A 24,252-nucleotide genomic window follows, 5' to 3' on the forward strand; every position below is an offset into this window, starting at 1 on the left:
GGGTTTGGAACGGTGTGAGTATTCATATTACTACATTTGAATCTCATTATTTGCAATCATCACATCTTCCTGCCATCTCTCAAAGTATGTCTACCTACAGTAATATCAATATAACTGAGCTGCCATGTTCTTGTTCTCCAGGAAACAATGTCTCAATAAAGGTACAGATTGACCCCAGACACCCCAAAATGCTGCCGGAGTGTTGCCTGCTCGGGGCTGATCACGGTAGGCATTGTTCATATCTGCAGATCTCTCCATATTTACATGGATACTGTTTTCTCTATTCAAGCGGCAGCAAGAAGCTCGTGCCTCGCTCGCACGCTCTTGTTTTTCAATTACCTCTATACATAAATGCACATGCTGTAAATGCTTTACTGCGTTTAGACAGGAGCGGTTGAGCAGGACTGGCCGAGCTGACAGCCAGCAATATGTTGGCGACGTAGCACGCTTTTAGATTTAAAGTGAGATGGTGCTGGAATGGAGGTCAGTTTGCACTATTTAAGCCGACGTGATTGTTTCTTTAAATCCAAGGTCATGCTCGGCTGACAATGGCACACAGAACACATTGTCGGTTGCCTAGCAATGTTATTCATTGATATTAAATCCACACTTCAATAGTCAAGACGGTGGCAGTCGCGGACCCTCCGAGCGCGGGGTCAGACAGAAATATTGCTTTTTGCATTTACAAATGACAAACAGAGAGTGCGCCTATCACGTTTCTCCCAGATTGATCTCTCGGGTGGAACAGGCGTGATGAGCACGTTTTATTTGAATTATTTGAATATTTCCCTTTTTGTCATACGGTTTGTCACAGTGGGAAATGACCGGCTCTTTCGTCGTTTCTTAGAGAGAACAGAGATTAGAGGTAAGAAATGAAGCGCTGCGCATTGTCTGTCAGTGTTCGGCGATCAGGTGAGGAAGGCTGAATGAGAGATGAGGTTGAGTTAATTGAAACTGCTCGGCTACATTAAGGGGGTGAGCACTGTGCTTGCTTTCGTACGGTGCAGTCCCTCAGGCTTGTTTTTGCCGTGTAGATTGATTGATATGTTTTATGTTGATGACTTTTTGTCCCCATTGGCTTACAAGTCCAATGCGTATTGCTTTTACAAAAATGTTAATGAATGTGGATGTTCTTTTAATAAATAGTTAAAGATGTGACAGAACAGATAACCTGGCTTTCCGGGTAAATATGGTTGCCAGTACCAGTACAACCACATGATTCTCGTGACAACAGAAAATGCTTATATGTTTTAGAACACCTTGCTTTTTTAAAGTGAAATATTAAGTCATTTGAACAAATAAAATGAATACAATGACAAACGTAATGCTGCAATTAACATAAGCTAAGATTAATAAATGCTGTAGAAGTAATGTAAACGCAATTTTTTTACATTTATAAAAAATAGGGAGTGGTTTCTGATTTTTTTTATTAACAGCAGACTGCATTTATACCGCTGTGTAAAGCACAGAGCCAATGTTTTGATTTTCTTTATCTGTTTACATTCGCTTAAGAAAAACCAAATATGTTAACATTAAAATCTCGCAAGAAGAAAGGTTCTGTTCACAGATGATCTATTTACCAGTAAAGACTGTATTTGTGAAAGGGACAATTGAAACTGCTCGGAAGCATGTCAGGGCCACTTCGATCACAAATTGTAAAGATTCAACATGTTGAATACATGACGAAAGCATAACGACCACAATCACGTAATCAGGGTTCACACGGGTCCTTGAAATCTTTGAAATTTTGTGAATCTGGGGGAAATTCAAGGCCATTGGAAGTTTTTGAAAATATACACACATAGATACAGGTCATTGAAAGTGCTTGAATCTATTTTATGCAAGAAGTTTTCTGGAAAAAATCCATATTATTCCCTGTGTAGTGTAGATAATATCATAAAAATTTTAGACTTTTTAAGCACACGTGTTAAACTGTTCACTTTAAATGTTTATATCTTCTGTATGCGAATGTTGATTCATACCAAAATGCTTTTTTGCATAATTGTGTTTGACACATGAAAACATCTTGTGTTACGTATGTAACTGTATATCGCTGCGTCTCCCTTGCCATACTTCCTGCGTCCCTGTAACGGCGTCTTTGGCAATATTTCAGATAGCGATATACTTCCTGGCTCTCGTGTTACCCTGTCTTTGTTGTTAAAGCAACACCAAAGAGTTTTTTTTTTACGTTAAATAACATTTCCAAAAAAGTTTCAGTCGTTCATCCACTCAAAACACAGGGTCAACGGCACTTTCACATTCGCTTTGCAGCCGTCTATCGCCCAAAACCGCACTGAAGAAGTTTCCAACCGTCGGGTCCCGGTCCTGTAGTTCGAAACTACAAAAACTTGCTTTACGGCAGACCTACAATCCAATCAGAGCCAGCTATGCTGCAGTATTTACGACAGTGGGTAATGGACAATTACGCTTCTAACCTCAAGGGGGAGCAAAGAGCAAAAACTCTTTAGTGTTGCTTTAAGCCTCACCATTGGTTGAATTTGATATACACATTCAGACGCACTTACCTCTGGAGGCGTCCTCAAAGTGTCACCGCAGTGATGCAGCACGAGTCCCCTCGAAAGGGAACTGTAACAATGTATCTTAAAAGGTAACACGGTGTAACCTTGCTCTCACTTGAAATGTGTCCCCACATTTAGTCCTTGGTATTTGAGTTGATGGGACCTGGAAAGTCCTTGAAAGGTCTTTGAATTTGAAGTTAACTAAGGTGTGGGAAACCTGATTAATGCTATTTTGTCATCCCCATCGTCCCACGTTTGACCATGAGATTTCCCATGTTCTCAGATGACACTTGCGTTGTTTGTGAAAGGGAATCTGTTGATGTGCTGTCATGAGTAGTGTTAGGCAATTTTCCCCCATTGTGAGATCGTCCTATCGTCAGCCTGTGAGATTGCGATACACGGTAGTATCGTGGCAATCGTTTAATCATTTATTTATTTATTTATTCATTTTTTACTCATTTATGACAAGCGACTTAATTGGTGGACAAAAAGAAGCCAATTTACTCTAAGGACAACACTATCACTGTCATATAAAAAGAGGAAGAGTCTGAGTCATGCGCTTAACAAGTTTAGGTGCTAGAAGGAGTCCATGCCGCACAAGTTCAGGTACAAGGAAAAGTCTAAGACGCGCGCATTACAAGTTCAGGTGCGTGCGAGAAGGAATCCGCGCACGTTACAAGCTCTCTCGCGCAAAGTGAAGCCCACAAACCCTCTCATGCGAAGAAAAGCACGCAATGCGCATGTTACTGTGAAACTATGATGATAAAAATAATAACTATGGCCAACTATCATCATGAAAGCCCGCTATCAGCCATGTGTCTGACTATTGTCAAACACAATCGTATCATCTATTGGCACAACCCTAGTCATGATGAACGTGTGTAAAGTGTCATTATAGTTCTGTTTATAATTTTAATTCTTTGTGTCTTTTAGTGGTCACTCCGTTAAGGAACAAGTTGAATGCTAATATGCATTTATGGTAAGAACACTTTGTTTATTTAAATTAAGAATGAATTACAGTATAGAATATACTAATTATTTCCATGTAGATTTGCTTATTTCTACAGTATGTATAGTACTGATATTTTTCAGTGGTTATCTATAATAGAGTGTAACATGAATTAGAAGTCTATACCACGCAGTGGGATTGTCTTGGCCCAGAACGTTGATTCACAGAATGATATGGTAGAGTTTTCTGGACAGTAATCGTTGAAATGTATTCATTATACCATCATGACTATGTTGTATGCGTTTAATTAGTGCATAAAGCTATGATTTCCTCCCCTCCTCATAGGAACCCTGACTGCAGTGTCCTACAGAATATGAAGGATGTGTTGGAGATAGAATTTCCATCGCCTGCCACCCACGAAAAATCTGTATGTTGCATATTCTCGACTCAAACACTGCCACTTACAATTAGCTTCACATCACCATCACATCTGAAGCTTGCAGTATTTTTCTTCCTGCGTTTCCCTTTATGTTTTTTTATCGTCTGGAGAGGTGGCTACGGATTTCCTTTAAATGGGTTGTTTACAGATAAGATCATTTCAATAACAAAGGTGGCAAAATCTTCGGCGCTATCAAGAGCTGTTTAATCATAACTCAACCATTTATTATTTTTTCCCTGCATGCATTTTTTATGATTCCTCTCTTTCAGCTTGAGGGTTGAAAGGGTGCAGTGTTTGTTTATTTTCAGTCTGTACCATAGATTAATACTTGACCATCATTAACATTCTAAAGCGAGAAAAGTTTGCTTGACCAAATGTACAAATTGTATCTTGGATCTTTTTAATGGCTTGAACAGAGAAAAAAGCCTCTAGTTATCTGAACAGCAGTATGCAAAGATGGACAGTAGATGAGATCAGAAACACAGGAATGATGGGATGTGTAAGGATTCTTCAGTCTGGATGAGACGTTTGGCTAAGCAGAAGGATTTTGTGTAGTGCGGGTCAAGCACAAATAGTGTTGATAAGTCCACCCAAGTCTCCTTATACTGTGGAAAACAAATATGAGGAATATATTACAGACCCTTAACCAGCAGGATGACTAAATTGCAAATGGCAATTTTTATATTAAATGTAATCCCAGGTAAAAAATAAATTATACTTTGGGGGTGGGGGCTCTAAAGTTATGCATTCTGACTTATTAACACCGTTTAAGAGTTTGAGTATTTCTCTGCCGAATGTACTTTCCATGTGTCTCAATCAGCTCCCTTGTTCGGTAGTCAGGGCACTGATTAGGGAGTCGGCCATTTTAAGGGCTGTCTCAATTGCAAAATTTATCCAGTGCACTGGAATGTTCGTTCCCTAAAAACTCCCACAATGCAACGCAAAAACCAGTGAGCATCGATGGTCCCTATGTTCCCTTATTGGAAATCACGTGACCTTTTCTGAAGCTCGCCAACACAATATAAACACAATATAAACACACATTGCTACACAGTTAGGGGCCAGTCACACCAAAAGCGTTTATGGCAGTTGCAGGCGCCTTTTTTGAATGATATTCTATGGGCAGGGCGCGTTTGCGCGCTGTTTATGCGCGCCGAGCGCCTTGCGGTTTTTTGCCGCCTGCCGCGCACACGTTTTTGAAGGAGCGCTGAGAGCGGAGAAGCGCCCGACGTCATTCGCATCTTTGCATTGTCCAATCGAATGAGGGGAGAGGCGGGCCTTACGTTGTGGTGAGTGAAGTTTACAGTTGCTTTGAAGAACCGGACTCCACTCGCTCACTCTCTCCTGCGTATTTATGCATCTCTCACCCTCTAAACAAGGTCAGAGCAAGCGCCCTCTTTTTAAAATTTTTGCTAATATGACAGTTAACAGCAAAAGAGCGCTCACGCTTCAATATTTGATTGACAAGATAGCTGACTCGGTGGTTGCTTAGCAATATGAAAAGCCGCGTCGCACTGCTCTTTTTAAAGCGTTTAAAGCGCTTTTGGTGTGACTGGCCCCTAAGGAACCACAATCTACTCAATATTTAAAATAATAGTGTTTATTTTATTTATATTTAAAATGTAATTATATTCCTCCAATTGTATGCACGGATATGTAAGAGAATAATGACAGCATTTTTCACAATGTACTGTTTAAAATTAAGTTAGAGATATGTTGGTTTTGCCGGTTGTTGATGAGTAAGGGGCCAGTCACACCAAAAGCGCTTTAAACGCTTGCAAACGCAAGGCGTTTTTTTAAAAAAAGAGCAGTGCGACGCGGCTTTTCATATTGCTAAGCAACCACCGAGTCAGCTGTCTTGTCAATCAAATATTGAAGCGTGAGCGCTCTTTTGCTGTTAACTGTCATATTAGCTGAAACTTTAAAAAGAGGGCGCTTGCTCTGACCTTGTTTGAGGGTGAGATGTGCACAAATACTCATGAGAGAGTGAGCGAGTGGAGTCCGGTTCTTCAAAGCAGCTGTAAACTTCCCTCACCACAACGTAAGGCCCGCCTCTCCCCTCATGCGATTGGACAATTCAAAGACGCGAATGACGTCGGGCGCTTCTCCGCTCTCAGCGCTCCTTCAAAAACGCGTGCACGGCAGGCAGCAAAAAAACCGCAAGGCGCTCGGCGCGCATAAACAGTGCGCAAACGCGCCCTGCCCATAGAATATCATTAAAAAAGGCGCTTGCAGCTGCCATAAACGCTTTTGGTGTGACTGGCCTCTAACAGCTGTGAATGATAATAAGTGAACATTGTTCCAATGTCAAGTGAGCTAGGGTCTTTACCAGTGCCCGAGCCTGTGTACACGATATACTATTCACGACCTCGGGAGCTAGGGAACAAATTGAGACACAGGGTTTGTCAGGGTTCGTACAAGTTTCAGAAAGTTTTCTCGAACGTGAAAGTTTCATACGCAACAATCTTGCTTTATTTCTTTTATGGGCAGTTTCAATACAGGAAGTACAGTGGAAGTCCTTATATGGGCACTTTAACTGGAATAGCGCACACACACCAACCAAGAGCTGACACGAAGTCAACGTCACCAAAGTGTGTTGTTGTTTCTGAGGGAAATTTAAAGGGACATTAGCATTGCACTCAAAAATAACCAAAGAGTTTCGACATTGTTCATATTTAAAACTTTGCTACTTTACGGTAGCACAATTTTTAAATATGAAAAATGTCAAAACTCTTTGGTTATTTTTAGCACAATGCTAATGGTCTAATCAGATTCAATGGATTGTGCTAAGCTATGATAAAAGTGGTAGTGCCAGTACCTTTTGTGTCTTTTTAAGCTTGATTAGCTTCCCAAAGAACCCAGCCTTATGGAAACAATATATATAGTTTGTTTATCTGGGTTAGCATCCGAGTGCGTGTATATTTTACACTTCCATAGTAGGAAAAAGAAATACACAAGTAAATGGGTCCACAAACGGTTTGGTTACAAACATTTCTCAAAATATTTTATTTGTGTTCATCAGAACAAAGAAATGTATACAGGGTTGTAACATAATGAGAGTTAGTAAATGATGACAGAATTTTTTTGAGTGAACTATCCCTTTAATAGGTATAAGTTTATTTTCTCACATATCAGTTTTATTTAAAAATTGTCATTTTATGACATACTTTTTTAAATAAACTATAATGTCTGTTTAATTTTGATATTTGATTCCTTGGGGGGTGAAAACAAAAACTTTTTTTTTTTAACTTTTTGAACTGGAATTGGCACTAATAATTTGTTAAATAAGAAAATAATTAAATATATTTAGAATTTTAATGTGTCATTTTTTTTTACAATTTCTGACTTTAATTCTTGTTTTCTGGTTGTATATTAAGGTTTTCAGTGTTGAATGCGGTATTTGCTACTCTTATCGGCTCGAATCTGCAATTCCGGATCAGGTGTGCAATGACCCACGCTGTGGTCAGCCATTTCATCAGGTCTGTCTTTATGAGGTAAGAGCTTTAGGATTTAACAATAATAATTCATCCTCATCTCATTTAGAAACAAACTAAATTAATATTATTTCTATTAAAAAAATTCTGTGCAAACCCAATTTCTTGAACATTATACATGAATGACTCGACAGTTGTCACAATTACAGTATATATTAATCTGTTCATCACCAGTGGCTGAGAGGTCTGCCTACCAGTCGTCAAAGCTTCAATATTGTATTTGGAGAATGCCCTTACTGCAGCAAGGTAAAGTATATTTCCACTTTATGATAACAATTTACTAATAGAACACATTAAAGTTGTTCATAAAATTACTGTATTTAAACCTTCACATTAAAATCATTTTATTTATTTTAAGTGCACATATTGATTATTTAATCTCTTTCAGCCTATAACTGTGAAAATGGTCACACAAAACCTGTAACTACAACATCTAGATTCCGAGCAATGCTTGTGTGGTACTCTGACTCCAGTGTCATGATCAAAGAGCTGGAGCAAGACACAATGAAGTCACTGAAACAGTCTGAACCGAAGGACAAAACCAACAGCAGTCAATATCACAACAAAGAAAAGAATCAAAATCCATTTTTCTTTGCTTGACCTGATACCCCATATTGCACTGTCGTCTGGTTTTCCGAAGTGACTGTCATGAGTCCATTCATTTTCCCGTTCACAAACAGTCCAGTGATCTTCAGGATAATCTTGCTCTTCCCATCGGTTGTAATTCCTGCTGTGTTTTCTACTGTAGTCCCCCCTGTAGTCATTCTCTCTGCTGGGTTCGCTTTGATCATCATTTAGTCTCCCAGTATATCCACATCGGTGCTCACTGTTCTTTTTTCTTCTCTCAGTTATCCTTGCCTCACCATGCAAGTCAGCTTTTCTCCTTTCCTGTTTAGTAAGATTTTTTTTATTTTACAATACATGTAAATCCGATGTTAGAATTGATGTATCTGTTAATATACTTTGTATCACAGAAATAAACATTGCAAATCATATATTTAGTTTTAATCTGTTTATATTGCTATGAAAACCATTGATTATGGTTTGTGTGGACGTTTGCTATGTGTTTGCAGCTGGTATTACTTGCTGGACCGTGTGTGTCTGTCTTGCTCCTGCTCTTGTTTTAGGATGAGCTCGTGGAGGCAGGGTCTCTTCATCATCAGTCCAGTCTTCATCACTTTCTCTGAACACGGGCTTTTGACGAGAACTTCCTTTCCTAGCAGCTGTGTTAACTCTGTATGGTGTCTGTAAAGGTGAAAACAAAACATTATTTCAATAAGCTTGTATTAAACCACTGATATTATTGGGGCGGTTTCCCAGACAGAGTTTAAGTTAATCCAGGACTAGACCTTAATTATATAAGGTCATTTGAGATGTTTTTAATAACATACCTTACAAAAAACACTACAGGTGTGCATCTTGAGACAAAACAATGTCACCGATATACAGGTGCTGGTCATATAAACTAGAATATCATCAAAAAGGTGATTTATTTTACTAATTCCATAAACCCATGTCTTGCATACGTCTGTGCATAGTGGTTCTTGAAGCACTGACTCCAGCTGCAGTCCATTTTTTTTAATCTCCCCCACCATTTTGAATGGGTTTTGTTTCACAATCCTCTTCAGGGTGTGGTTATCCCTATTGCTTGTACACTTTTTTCTACCACATCTTTTCCTTCCCTTCACTTATGTATTAATGTGCTTGGACACAGAGCTCCGTGAAAAGCCAGCCTCTTTTGCAATGACCTTTAATTGTCTTGCCCTCTTTGTGCAAGGTGTCAATAGTCGTCTTTTGGACAACTGTCAAGTCAGCAGTTAGTAAAATAATGAAAGTTTTGATGATTTTCTAATTATATGACAAGCACATGTATGTTAAAATTAGTCGGGACAAGGTGTTTTTAAATTAAAGCAGCTCAAACATGCATTTTGCATGGGAAACCTCCCCTTGTGTGTTTAATACATGTAGGGGTCATAATTAGAATGGGTCACAGTGGTCACCAAGAACTGAATAGTTAGTTTTTTGTCTAGAATATGGTTATTTTGTTTTTTGATATTTTAATTTATTCACATACACATTCAGACCAACGTCACATCTCGACCCATCTTTATTGAGTTTATCACTATATTTAGGTTAAAAAGTGTATAATTTTGAATTTAAAAAAGTCTTAAATTGTTTTCACTTTGTAGTTTTGCATATATCTAAAGTACATAAAAAACAACAACTGTTCATGTGCATCTTTCATCATCTTGCTCCAGACATTCTTTGTTTTTTTTTTCCTCATCATCTTCGTCCACTGCTGCCACAAGCTTTGATCTATCAGGTTTTTTGTCAGTGCGTTTGGGTTGGCTTGCGGTCTGTGGGAGGTTAAGTTAAATTAGATTTAGAGGATTTGAGTTGTTTTTGTCTCTAAGCGTTCTCTCTTGTGAATGCACGATGCTCTCTCGCTGACCTGGATCCAGAGAGAAGACCTGCCCTGATTGATGACATCTACTGCTCTCCCTAAGGTGGCAACTGGCCAAACTAAATTTGGCCACAGATCACCATCGAGGTCAGCTGTAGGCAAGATAAACTCCAGGAGTGTTGGAGTGACACAGGAAGCTGCTATCCTCACGCAGCCTGACGTGGTTTCAGGAGAGCTAGGACACGAGGGGGACATTGATGGTGTTGTTTTAGCTTTTATTCAAAGGAACTGCAGCTAGATCTTCTAGAAGTAGATGAACAGAACCGCAGAGAAAAATATGACTGCAAAGAAAAGGAGATTTAAATCCTAATGCCCTTGGTGTTGGTGCTGATGTTTTCCATCTGTTCAAAAGGCATAGACCGATTTCTGCACAAAGCTTTATAAGGATGCTAATGCTTATTTCAGTATGCTGATACCGTAAATCAACTAGCTACATAAACAGATATCACATAAATGAACACATGAACAAACATCTACAGTCTTCATAAAGAGACATAACAATGAATTTTTGTGCAGGTTGTTCTTGGTTGTAACCAACTACCCATATTGTTCAAATCAAAAACAAAAATACATAACTGAAATGTGTTTTGCAGAAGCTCCATTGGATAGTTATTGTCTAGTACAGCTTCAATATAAAGAGATGGTAAAATAACACCCTAAACACAAAGCGTATTTACCATCCTAGCTCATTCCAGAGCCCTAGCCTCTTTCTTGAACCACAAATCATATTGCTGGACATCACAAAGATGAGAGGCAATTCTAACTGGCAATCTTTTGACCCCTGCCAAATGTGTGAATTCAACAGCACCAAACTGGGCTGTTTAGGTTTTCATGAAATTCATCAGTTCATTCATTCAGCCTCTCCATTTCAGACCTCTTTTCAGCCAATAATCCTTTCGGCAAGGTGAGCAAAGGTTAACCTGTGACACCAATGTCAAGATTCACCATCTCATTCCTCTTTTATTGGTAAAGTGCCATTCTTGCCTCTTACCAGCATCGCCTGCTGCATTGGCTTAGTGGTATGCAGTGTGACTTTTTTAAGCTATTAAATGCACATAAAACAATTATAATACCTGCATCCATATGATTGCAATAAATAAGGAGGTGTACTTAAATGACTCTTGTACAGTTTTGACACTAGATTGAGCTGTGGCCCCAGACTGAAGCCCTTTAGTAGTTGAGTATGTCACTACTGTGTAAATCTCCCTTTTACGTCCACTACACTCCAAGTCTTCCACAGCCAACAGGCCAGTCTGACATCTCAGAGCAAGAGTGGGAGTCTGTGTAGCTTGAAAAGGGTCACAGGAGTCCTCCCAAACCTAAGCATCTTCTCTCTTCCAGACAGATAAATCTGCCGCAGCCCTAACTTCTCTGGTCTCTATTAAGACTACTAGGCTGTTGTGCCAAAGCATTTCACACTCACCGGTTGAGCGGCTGGCCTGGATGTCTCCGACGCTCTCAGCCTGGAAAGGTCCAGTGGGCCCTGCAATGCTGATCTTGAAAGAACTTTTCTTAGGGATTGATAGTCTGGCTTTTCATTGTAGTCTAGGTGTTTTACACATAACAGGAAACTGGCAATCTCTTCTGAGGGTGAATAAGAAAGACATCTGTGGGTACCAAGATTTAAAATATTGCAAAAATTTAAATGTCTACAGAACATCAGATTGAGCAGGAAACTTCTAGACACCTTATTGTGATGCTTCCTAAATCCCTCAAAATGTGTCCTTTTTACGACGCAGTTTATGATTGCTGTGAAGGTGGATTGCGGTTGCAGATTTGCATAATTTACAGATAAACCCCAGCTGAGCTGGTCTGCATGCTTTATGTGCATGCATCCCGCAGTTGACCTAGATGCTTACCAAACACACACAAATGTCCGGGCCACTGACAACCTGCATCCCCGGAATACATTTCCATTCCATGGGAACAAAAAACAGATCTTCCTTAACAAATGGATGGTGGCAGGTGCACAATGTAGAAGAGCCACTCTGTTCATACAAGAACACAAATGTGTGTCTAATATGGGCACCTTCCATTCTTCACTGTAATAAATACGTGGGTGCAGTTCAACGCCACTGCGCGTTTTCTTTGTGGCAGCCCGACTGAATGTACACCACATGCACAGCCTTGATGCATGTTTGAGGTCTTATCTTTCTGCTCCAGCTGCAGCCTGACTCTCAAGGTTGGGGAATAAGGCCTCATCATAATCATAGATCACAAAGGCACCATTCAGGAGACATGCATACCCCCCTCCCTGTGGAGGGGGGAAAGATACTGCGGGAATGCTAGAGTTCGTTGATAAAGTAGAGGCAAGGTGATGGTTAGGCAACTAAGGGCACGCTCACACTAACCAAACCATGCCTGTGTTTGGTTAATCACACCCTGGCCGGTTTGCAGAGGTGGGCTCGAGCGCGGATCACTTGGGTTCAGGCGCGGAATGCGCTGTATAATCACGCCAGAGCGCGGTTCAAAAGAAGAGATGTCAATTGAGCGACCACTTACTTCATCTGCCTTTGTAAAAACCTTCTGATGTGCAAGGTTACGCCTGGGCTTGCAAAAGTACAGTGTGTATGCTGAATGCATGCTTCTGGGAGAGTAGGGAGGGGGGACAATCACGCACTTGCATGGTTTGGTTAGCCTTAATGTGAGTCCACCCAAAGTCATACCTTGTTGATCAATGTAAATGGTCTGTATGCACGCTCACGCAGAGAACATACCTGTGGTGGAGCTGGAGTTGGACATTCTCCTGACCGAGTCTGGCAGGTTAGCCATTAGCCTGTGGTCAACATGACAAAGGTAGAGGTTAACTACGGCTATAGCATCAGACCGTGTTGCACATCTCAAACAAATTTTTTTCTTCTTTCTACTAAAATACACAACATGCACACTTAAAAATAAAGATGCTACAAAAGGTTCTTTCACCTTTAGCCGAGCTACTTTAAATAGCTTTACCAAATAACTGAGTGAATAATTTAGGCTGTATAAGCACATGAGACCTTAGATCAGCGGCCACTATACACAATACAGCTCAAGGCCTAGACCTGCGGGTAATGAGGGGGGAAAGCATACTTGGCTTTGGCCTCCTGGACCTCAGCTGGGTTCCTGAGAGAAGAAAGCCAGGGCAGAGTCCCACACTGCCAATGAAGCAAGCAGTAGCCCAACACCTCCAAGTCTCCTCGTCTGGATGGTGCTATATAAAGACAGGACAGAGGGAAAGGAAGACATAAAAATGAGTGCTGATCGAGAAGCGAATATTTTGATTAAATGGTCCATCTATTGGCTGATGAAATATATCCTTATAAAAATCCTGGAGAAGGGGGGGTAGTGATAGAAATGAGTGTTTTGTTTTCTCAGCTGGTGCCCTGGGCTCGCTTGCTTGCTAACCGGGCTCTTCTAAGAGGGGCTGAGGGTTGATAGAGTAGGTCAGTTTCCTCCCACCAGAGATCCTTCTGTCTACTTCTAACTCCTCACATCTCCCTCCCGCACCCTCCTCCTCCTCCGTCTGGTCTGGCGACTCGTCCCAGGAACCTGATCCTCACGGCCTCTGACATGATCCAGACAGCCTGTGGCCCGGCCCAACACTCTCCGACGGAGAGCCAAGCCGTAAAACAAAGAAATAAATGTCTGGGCCCCAAAATTGTTCCCACATGTTTCTGGATTTCGTGGGGTCTCTGTTGGCCCTAAAAGAAGAGCCTGGGAGTGTGCTTATGCTCTCCTCAGACCTCCTCAATCTCTACTTCAGCCATAGCACATTACACAACTGCCATCTAGTGTAAAGGTCTTTGTACCCTGCAGTTTAACAAACCTGTATTTTCTACTTCGTATCATTTATATTTACTTGAAGAACAGTCTTTATGTTAGTCTACGAAAAATTATGGTAAATGCACCGCTAGAAATTACTTACTGAGAACTAGGCTATTCAAGGAGCGTTCATGATTGGTTAAAACTGGAGATGCACCGATATGGACATTTTCCACTGATAGTCGATTATTTAGACTGATATCTGCCGATGCTGTTACCGATAGTTACGGCATTAACTAAATTCTGAAGATAACATTTTCTAAATGTTATTCATTCATATTATGACCTCTAAAAGTGAACTAACCCAGTTAACCCAATAAAATTAAATGAACCCAGTGATGTTACTTTACATTTTCTACAAATTCATTGCATTTTCCTGTTCTCTTTTGATTGACAGGATATAACGGCATGACTATCGACTGTTGTAAAAATATCCGCCGATAGTGTGAAAATTGCTTTTATCGACCAATACAGATATATCAGTGCATCTATAGGTAAAATAAATCATGGGTGTGGTATAGTTGAGGAATTTGTTATTTTATTGTCATTAGCTTACAGACAAACTAATTTAAAACATTGTTCCGTGTAGTTCACCTAAGGTGATTTCCTTCAGTTAGGAGAGTAAAAGATCAGCCTTCTTCTATTGTATAAATCAAGCTTTAGACAATCTCATAAAATAAAAAAGGAAGAAGAAAGAAGAGACTCCTCATCTATCTTGCATGATCCTCCCATTTTTTTTAATCTTCCCGAAAACACTTTGCATCTGCCTTTACCCTATAGGCATATTTTATTTGTCTGGCAATCCTAGCCAACCCCGTAGAATCAATGCAATTGTTCTTAAATTCAGGAACAGAAAAGGTAAATACTTTGGAGTAAGTGAAGCCCCCCTCTTCGCTCTTCAAATAAGCCCAAGAGATTATTGCTAAGTCTGGCCAAGAGGGTGCTTTCACACTTTTTAAAAAGCTCTATGGAAGTCTATCCCAGTCCATCTTTAACAACGCCACTTTAAGCCGCGCTCTAATGTTACAGCGAAAGCATCTGCTTATGAACAGGCCATTGAGTGTGAAATGGCCTCACTTCAACCCACTGATTAGTCCTACGCCGACCAGATAGATAGCAGCATTTAGATATGAAATATTCATTTTGGTACTGATCTTGGAACCCAGCTATTAAACTGAAATACATTTTGGGTCAGGCTGACCAATTATGGGTTGACTTTAAACAAAGCACCCTCAATGAATTACCTTCGTCTAAATGTATATCTGAATTGGATGGTTATGTCTGTCTCGAGTTAACCTCCCGTTAAGCGTCTCTCTTCATGAAAAGCTCCAACTTCATCAATATGGGTAAATTAAGGCACATCGTTTGTTCGTGCCTGGAGAGTGTATTAACTCAATACAGTAACTGCAGTCCATCTCCTGAGAAATTACCTATTGACTGCATTCATCAAAAGGGAAAATCTCAGCCTAAATCCATGGCCATCATTGATCTTGCAGTGCCCATTATGGAGTCAACCTCTCTGCCCGCTAGCCACCAACACAGCTAGACCCATTAGGACAAGTATATGGGTTTCTTTTATTATTCCTCTACCCTTGACCAAACTAATTTAGCAACACAAAATACCTCGAAAAATATCCCTAGTACGCACGCAGACGTGACCTTGGTGAAAGCATTTAGAGTGCCATGTTAAACGTGCCCTCTTTCCTCATTATGGGCACCTCGACTAAAGACCAAAGTGCGCAAGATAAGACATACTCTGTAAACATTTTATACGCCTTGGTAATAGGGAGCAGAAATGGGTGGGCTGCCTGGCCCAGTCCTGACACAGATTCACTTATAAAAAATGCCGACCTAAGAACGAAGCATTCCCGGGCCGCGCACAACACCTTCCATCAGACAGAAGCTGTTGTTCATAATTATGGCCTATTGTTATTCTGATTATCCGAAGCACTGTGTCAAACTCTTGAACCTCTCCTCCTGAATTTCAGCTGGCTCACTTCAACCCTACAGGTGATAATTAGGCCTTTAGCACGGAGTTTAGCAGGACATGAAGTGCCTGTCTCTGCAATCCTCACCATGGTAACAAATCAACATCTACATGGGGTGCCAAGGGCCAGAAGAAAAGAAGAAAAGACTGCAATCTGCATTCATCTACAGGGCAAACGGCTTTAATGACCTACACAACAGCTGTCAGGGTCCTCCGTCAAGTCATCCAAGGCAGTGACGTCAAGAATGTGCAGATATGTGGTTTGGTAAAATTAAAGCTGCGCTGCTTCGATATGGGAGTTCAGCGGCCTAATCCGCCCCAAGCCCAAAATCAGTACGTCAGTGGGTAGGTGTTTTCCTAAACTCTCGTGAGTTATATCACTTGCCATGTGCAGTGTGATTTACACGGTACAACTAGCCATACATTTATAGAGCAGTAAGACAGAATCAAGACCATATGTAAAATCCTGCACATGAAAAGTTAACAAATTGTATCAAGTCAGAACAAGTAGTTGCCTGAAAGCAGCCAGACCTCGGTCTGAACCTGAACGAATGATTTACTTTCAAACCTATTAAACGATATGTAATGTTGATTCCACAATATGAAGCACAATGAATCATGCACACTCTTTATTTTCCACCACTGAACAGGAACAATACACCCTCACATTCCTGTGTCTTCTACCTATAAAATTATCCTGATGATAATAACACATTGAGAAACATAATATCATTTGAAAAACCTACGTAACCTGCTGCTGAACAATATCTTTTTTCTGCTGACTGGGCATTATGTGTTTTTTTTCGCACATGTTAATAAAATTACCAGTAACAGAAACATGGCTATTATGTAGCCTTACCACGTATATTCGGTATTGAACTCCTGTATGGTCGACGCAGGTAAAGATATTGGATTTAAGCCCCGGTTCAACAAAACATCAAAGCTTTAATTAATAGCAAATGCATACAAGATGCAGGTTATGACTTTGACTAATTAGGGAATTCTTGAATTAAGTCTGCCCAAGTAAGCATGGACAGAACCATCGATATCCAATAATAAAGACTGAACGCAATTTACGAGTTAATGTGTTTCCAATAGCATGACCCAGAGCTGAGGACATGATACTGAAGATTTCTAGCCACATATACAGTGCCTCATTACAGACAGACTGATTCATACAGTACCTGACCTAAAACATTCATTTTTGTAAATGGCATTCTCGCATATTGGCATGTAATACTTCATTATAGTTTTGAGATACTAAAAGAAAGACCCTTTAAACTTACCTACTCCTTTGTGAGCATCAAGGCTTGTATACTCAATAGTGCCATTGTGTCCTTTTTTGGGATTCTCTTTGTATTCTTTATGCTGGCCATTAGGACAATATCTGTATGACAGACCGTAGTCAGCCAGGTACACCTGTAAGAGATACAGACACCACAGTCATCCGCAAAGCAAATGGGGTCAGTTTGTATGTTGTGACAGCAGATTGAGATGTTAATTGATCATATTTAGGAGTTAAGATCTAAATGTCATCAATGCTGGCTGGCCGTCTTGGCAGACAATCAATGGAGGCAATAAAACACTCGTGTTGCACTTGAGTAGGTACTTTATACGAAAAAACTTTATTGACTGGGTAATGTGGATGCAGACTCACCTTGTTTGCATCTCTGTGTCCCAATAAAAGATTGGCAGCCTTAATGTCAGCATGTACATACTCGTTGTCATGAATATATTCCAGCACGTCCAGCTGTTGAGGGCAAAGTGACAGAGGGGAAGGTTAACATGAATAATTTAGTAACCTCATGATGACCTGCCGTAATGACTGCAGGCAGATGAGCTGGATGCAAGGCAACTAGACAATTCAACTAAAGCTTTTTGAGACCAAGTTATACAACACTGTATCCATTCAATGGAACACACTGTTGTTTAAGTCTATAACTATAAAAAAAAGACTATAACTAAAAAAAGCTTAATTTGTAAATATATTTACATAAATATATAGCAAGATTTATGTAAATATATTTACAAATTAAGCTTTTTCTTTTAGCTGGTCATATTTCAAGATTCCCACACTCAAATTCAATGACATTTCAAGGACTTTCCAGGTCCAATACCCTCAAATTCAAGGACTAAATGTGGGGACACATTTCAAGTGAGAGCAAGGTTACATCGTGTTACATTTGAAGAAACATTGTTACAGTTTCCTTTTGAGGAAACTCGCTCTGCGTCACTGCGGTGACACTTTCGGGACGCCTCCAAGGGTAAGTGCGTCTGAATGTGTATATCAAATTCAACCAATAGTGAGGCTTAACGACAAAGACAGGGTGATGAGGGAGCCAGGAAGTATATTGCTATCTGAAATATTGCCAAAGACGGTGTTGCAGGGACGCAAGAATTATGGCAAGGGAGACGCAGCGTCTCGTTCCCTTCTCAGGAAACAACAGTTACATACGTAATGTTTTAGGTTTTCATGTGTCAAGCACAACTAGGCAAAAAAGCATTTTGGTATGAATCGACATTCGCATACAGAAGATATAAGCATTTAAAGCGAACAGTTTAGCATGTGTGCTTAAAAAGTCTAGAATTTTTTTGATATTATCCTACACAATACAGGGAATAATATGGATATTTTTCAACAAAAATTCTTGCATAAAATAGATTCAAGCACCTTCAATGACCTGTATCTATATATGTATATTTTCAAAAACTTCCCAGGCCTTGATTTTTTCCCCCCCAGATTCACAAACTTTCAAGGACCCGTGGGAACCCTGATATTTACAGAGAGGTGACCTCTATGTCAAAAAAAATCATCTTTTATTAGTCTACTGATATGACTAAAGTCCTCTCATGTAGGTGTAAACACTTTTCATACATATATATTTTTTTAATTACTATTCATTTCTTGATTTATATAATGTTTATAATGAGGACAAATGAGGATCTGAACCTTTAAACAAATTCACAGGTCAAGCTTATTACAAGTAATCTCCACACTATGAAGTAAACAAGTCCAGTTATTTATAACTCAAAAATAAATGATGTGCAAAGTTCAGCACTGCTTTTGGGAAGCACTGTCAAACCCTGTGCCAACGAGTCCAGCAATGAAAAGATCTCACCATGAGGACACCCAGCTGTAACACTGTGGGCTTTCTCAGTTGTCCCCCATTCTCCTCAAGCACCTTCTGCAGATCTTTGCCCAGCCTGTCCATCACCATGAACCTGTACCTAACGTACATAACCACAAAATGACCCAAATTATCAATTTCATTTATTTCTGACACAGACAAGTATCACATTCGATTTATTTAATATAAAGATTGATTAATGTCAAATGTCTACATTTGGATTTCATACCTTGTCCCTTTGTATTCAGACAATCCAGACCCCCAGTAAGTCGGTATCCCCAAAAACTCCATGCATTTACACTTCTTCCATTTGCTCACTGTCATGAAAAGGCTTTGGTAAAGAAGACCATTTTATACTGTACATTGCTTATCCTTAAAAACATACAAACAGATAGACACATCTCTGTCACACACACACACACACATATAAACTAAAGCAGTGCTTCCTCCAGTTTAGCTGGGATGAAAATCTGTCTTGACTGGCTTTGCACCAGACTGACAGGTGGTCAGAAGCCCTTTGGAGAAACCAGCATCATTATCAGCAATTTGGTCACTCTCTCTGAATTAGAGCTCAAACAAGCTGGGATTGCACTAACGACCGCAGAGGTGCATGTTTGCTTTGGTTTATTAATTCGCCTAGCCAGGCTCATTTACATCTATAGCCACTTCATCAGTGACATGCACTCCATGTTTGAGAACTCTCAGTTGAAGATGAGGGGTCTTCAGCATTTTCATTCAACACTACTCCAAAGTGTGCATCTGCTTCTCCCTCCTTTGGCCATAATAACATCAGTGCTTAAAGAGTTTGCTGCATAATAGTTCTTGCATAACAGAAAAAAAATCCTTTACAGAAAAGGAACACAAGTCAAGTTTAGAATCTTAAAGCTTCCGTTCTTTCTGTGTTTTTGAAGCTTTGATTGTGTTTACGGTGCGCAATATAGCATGCGTTTATATTTCACGTGTAAAAAAACGCTGTATTTTTCCCACAATTTACTTATCTGTATATCGCTGTTTTCACTATCCTCAAAACAGGCTGATGTCTTCCTTGTTTTATGAAGTCCCTCCTTCAGAAATACGTATCGAGTTCTGATTGTGTAGCTTGTTTAGTGTGCTGTGATTCGATAGCAGCTTAGCTTGCCGTTAGCTTAGCTGGCGACTGACATATTTCTGTGGGTGGAGTTTAGTAAAAAAACTTTCTAGTGACGTCATTAAAGCAGGAAGTAGAGGGCTGTAGTCCAAACCGGCCGTTCGCTGTAGGCTTTGAAAGGCGAATTCTATTAAAGAAAATATATCACCTGGCAGTGAACTTTCAGCTTTATCGTTTACAGGTTTATTTATGCTATTATAGCAATATTACACACTAACTAGGGTTTAAAAAATGGGATCAGAAAGAACGTGACCTTTAAAATGCAATATCGGGGAAAAAACATAATACTCATAGTATCTGGCTTAGCTGCCCGTTGGTAAAATTTCAACTCAGAGAATAAAGGTCCATTTTCGTGATATTCCTGGAAATGTATTCAGAGATTACACGCGTTATAGAAACAAAACTCGCTTATGTTGTTATAAAAGATAATTCAAACTTACTACTTACCACTTTGATCACATAATCAGTGTCATTCTGAACAGGTACATTAATATCAGCAGAGGCTGGAAATGTGAATAAATTAAAAAGTGAAAATCAACTTAAATGCAGTTAGGTTGGCCTTATACAGTGGATTTACCACAAAAATATTTAAAGAAATCCAATTATTCTAACATAATTCTTGCACTCTATATTGCTATAGACGCACAATGAAGAGTAAAGACTAAAGTGACTAAAGTTATGTTAGATCCACCTGCACCTTCAGCTTTTAGAAATGTTCGACTTTAAGGTCCACTTGGTGCAATACAAAATTAGGTTGCCCTGGTTGTTTATTCTGTCGGCTGATACAGATAAACTTAAAATATAAAACACAGACATTTACAGTATGGACAGTATGATAGTGCTAGTACCAAGGTAAATCAGTCCAAAACCTCCTTTCCCAATGATTTTGCCGATGCGCCATTTCTTCTTTTCTGAATCTGTTAAGATCCATCCGTCTGGGAGTTCGATGGGTAATTTGTATTTCTTAGGAGGCATAATGTTAAATTATAATCTGTTAAATTTTTGAACGAGTAAACCGAATGCAAAACTGAAACAATGATCGGTTTACATTGCTGGTTCTGATAGCCTCGTTTGGCTGTTGTTTGACAAATAAACTAGTACGTTTTAAAAAACAAAGTGCTCATATAAACGTTCGTCAAAAGTAAATACCAACTTAAAACGACAATAGCTACAGTAGCATACAGAAAGCCGGGCTACAGCTCTTCTGGTTGGTGCACTAAACTTCAGTGTAACTTCCTGAAGAAGGGTATTGACACTCCCGCGAAATCGCCTCCAAATCAATCACAACCAATCGTTAAACAGAAATGTGCCGTCATTCATGTTTTACTGCCAATCAAATTCCCAAGAAGGCGGGACAAAGCTTAGCACTTGTTAAGCCATTGGATAAAGCCGATATCATTCAAAGTAAACTTGGACAGCTGTGTTAAAGCACGAGTGACTACTGGGGCGTTTGCTTACCACTAGAGGTAAACGTTATTACATTCCCTTTCTCTTCTATAATGTCTGTAATTATTCAGTTTCAGCTGGCCAGAAATATACTTTTGACTGTAAACGGAATATAATTTTTGTGTATGTTCAACGTTTACTTAATATATGTATTTTAACCCTGAAAGACCCAAATATATCATAAAACTTTGAGGAAAGTTTGATATGTTAAAAGTAACCTTTTATATGTTGTTGTAAGATGCCTCTAGTGCAGAAATAAATTTGTTTTAACATTACCATAAAAATTTACTAAAATGTCAATGTAATAGTGCAACGTTGGGCGGTCTTTGCTATATTGGTTGTATAATTTTTTTAAAGCAACATACAACATGTATGCCAGGTAAAAATAAAGCCTTTAAATTATAATATTCTTTCAAAAAATATATTTTTAATATATATCAATGAAAACCTCAAATAAATGACATGCTTTAATGATTTAATTAATTTTGTGTAAACACAGCTATCCTTGGAAACAATATAACAGAAAATTTTAGTGGTTTTGAAACCTTGACTCTTTAAAACCTCAGTATACCTTGAAACCGGTAACCGGCCCATGCCTATTAAGAACAAAGTTTTGCCCAGTAACAGCCTATATATTCATACACATCACATACATAATAATCAGACAAATTAATTTTAATTAATTTAATCATTTATTATAAAATACACTAGTTGTATTTACAAAACCTGATAAACTGAATGAAAACTGGTATTAATAGCAATGTTTATCTCTGTTCATAGAAATGTTAAATGCTTGTAATCCGAAGCTCCCTTCTTTTTGGTGTCAAGCACTTCTGACACCAACCTTCAGAAGTTCTTTAGTGGTATATGAATGAAGATCATTAGTGTTATCCCTAACATAACTACTGTATCAGTTTTGAGACTGAAAAAATCATTTTTCGGACAGTGATACCTAGGGCTGCAATGGGAACATGATGGCTATATATAGAGACAAGGAACAAATCAGAACATGACACATCAGGAAACAGGTAAACAAGAGACAACCATGACAATGAACAATATCAAAATAAGAGACTGTGACTTCAAAATAAAAGACATGAACACAAGACAGAACCCTGACACTTACAAGCACATTTGTCCAGCAACACGCAATTTAAATTTGTATTGCACAATAATTGTTTTACGTTGATTATCTTGTTTTTGTAATTGTTTGAATCAAAAATTGAAAATCAAAAACGATTAATAGCCCTAGTGATACCTGTCATGGGTCATTATGTGAGCAGTCAGAGTAATTTCTCTGTACCAGTTAGGAGGCATCACCACATTCCTCCTCATCATGTATATCAGAGTCCCATCTCAAAGTCACTTTTTTTCAAATTTGGACAATTTCAATGACATCATACACATTGTAGATAAAACATTCTGTCTGATAGCATTCTGACATGAAAAAAAATATTTCCAAGCTTATTAATCTCAATGCAAATAAATTCCAATCATACTTTTTAAAGGATACATTTCAAAGGATTCACCCAATCCAAACAATACTGTCTGTCAAGCTTATTGTACTCTATTTATCATGCTAATAGCACTTATACCCACCACACACACACACACACACACACACACACACACATGCAGACATGCCAGAACATTATCACCTGGCCCTTGTGCAGCAAGACGATATTTAGGTACACAAGCAAAGCCCCCCCTCCAAAAAAACACAAGACCAGTTAAGTATATTTTATAAATAAAAAGATACAGATAATTTCAAACACTGCTACACAAATACTTTGAAATTCTCAAATAAATAATTTATTTCTTAAAGACTTAAAAATCATTTAAGTCTTTAATAAACATAAAATAATTTAAAAAAAGACATTTAAAATCAATATTTTATTCTTTTGCTAACACAAAATGATAAAGTAAATTGTTAACAGGTTAGCAGTACATCTAATCCTATGCAAGGTGCACAGGCAAATTTTGCTTCCCTTTAGACCCAACATTAAAAAATTACAACATCTAAAACAAAAAAATTAAACTGTATCTTAAAATGTGCATAATGTAGACATAGTACTAATCAGAGAAATAAATATTTTTAGGCATTTTACTTACATGATTGTTGATTTAGGAAAGCAGACCTACAGTTTTTACTGTTTTACAGTTTTTGATGAGCAAGAATTTGAATTCTGGTCAACGTCATTGTGATTTGAGGGATATTTGGGGACTGTGGGTTGCAGGTTAATATCTCTTTGGCCCTCTTGTAGACCAAGATGCAATGACACCAATCTTGAGAGGCCATGGCACCATTTTCCATAAATGCCCCTTGTAATGAAGATGTCGTAATTGTTGTAATTAGAGAGATCTGTTTGGGATGGCCTTGCAATGACCCACCTCAGCCTAGGTCCATATGGCCTGAAATTGATAATGAGTCTCTTAATGTGCTATGTATACTCAAAATGGACTGTAAATGGGCAGACTGTAATTTTCACCAAGGGCATCAAGCGCTGACAGATGAGGCCTGGTGAAACTGTTTTGACATCTTCATAATGCCACACTTCACTTTCTCACTTACTCTCACTTATATATCTGCAGCTGCCGATACATCCTATAGTGTTAAACGTTCTCACAGTAAATGTAAGCAATTAGAGAATGCAAATGCAGATAGATTTACTAAATGCTGAAATTTTAATTTGAGACAATGATACCTTTCACCATATAGTTTTGATCAAGTAAATCATATGTTAGTTCATATGTTAATAACGTTAATATGGTAACATTGGTGTTAGATGCTTTACTATCACAATTTATTTCTAAAATAGACATCTTACTCCATTAAATCAATTTGTACATTTACTGTAAGTAGCAAAAACTAATTAAT

At 38.9% G+C, this 24,252-nt stretch overlaps 2 protein-coding genes across 3 annotated transcripts in view; one reads left to right on the plus strand and one right to left on the minus strand.

Moving 5' to 3' along the window:
* Positions 1-8,396, plus strand: part of fancl (FA complementation group L) — a 25,647-nt gene extending 17,251 nt beyond the window's left edge. Inside the window, exons 9-14 of the mRNA XM_055170479.2 lie at positions 142-225; positions 3,453-3,498; positions 3,814-3,895; positions 7,285-7,401; positions 7,576-7,647; positions 7,790-8,396. Coding sequence (XP_055026454.2) covers positions 142-225; positions 3,453-3,498; positions 3,814-3,895; positions 7,285-7,401; positions 7,576-7,647; positions 7,790-7,825 — 437 coding nt within the window. The 3' untranslated portion in view covers positions 7,826-8,396. The remainder of the gene's footprint in view (positions 1-141; positions 226-3,452; positions 3,499-3,813; positions 3,896-7,284; positions 7,402-7,575; positions 7,648-7,789) is intronic.
* On the minus strand, positions 7,912-21,181 carry vrk2 (VRK serine/threonine kinase 2). Of its 2 annotated transcripts, none has more exons than XM_073873278.1 (12): positions 20,777-21,181; positions 20,376-20,431; positions 20,216-20,289; positions 19,011-19,094; positions 18,773-18,881; positions 17,311-17,403; positions 16,940-17,072; positions 12,935-13,055; positions 12,583-12,641; positions 11,289-11,446; positions 8,485-8,646; positions 7,912-8,289 (listed from the first exon to the last, which is right to left on the minus strand). In XM_073873278.1, exons 1-12 carry the CDS (start codon positions 20,901-20,903, stop codon positions 7,912-7,914), a joined length of 1,554 nt encoding a protein of 517 aa, XP_073729379.1. In that variant the 5' UTR covers positions 20,904-21,181. The 2 variants fall into 2 exon arrangements, with proteins under 2 accessions (XP_073729379.1, XP_073729380.1); XM_073873279.1 differs by having other exon boundaries at positions 11,289-11,449; positions 20,777-20,911.
* Between the last annotated feature and the right edge of the window lie 3,071 nt (positions 21,182-24,252).

This window comes from Misgurnus anguillicaudatus, chromosome 11 (genome assembly GCF_027580225.2).
Source record: "Misgurnus anguillicaudatus chromosome 11, ASM2758022v2, whole genome shotgun sequence".
Classification (NCBI taxonomy): Eukaryota; Metazoa; Chordata; class Actinopteri; order Cypriniformes; family Cobitidae; genus Misgurnus; species Misgurnus anguillicaudatus.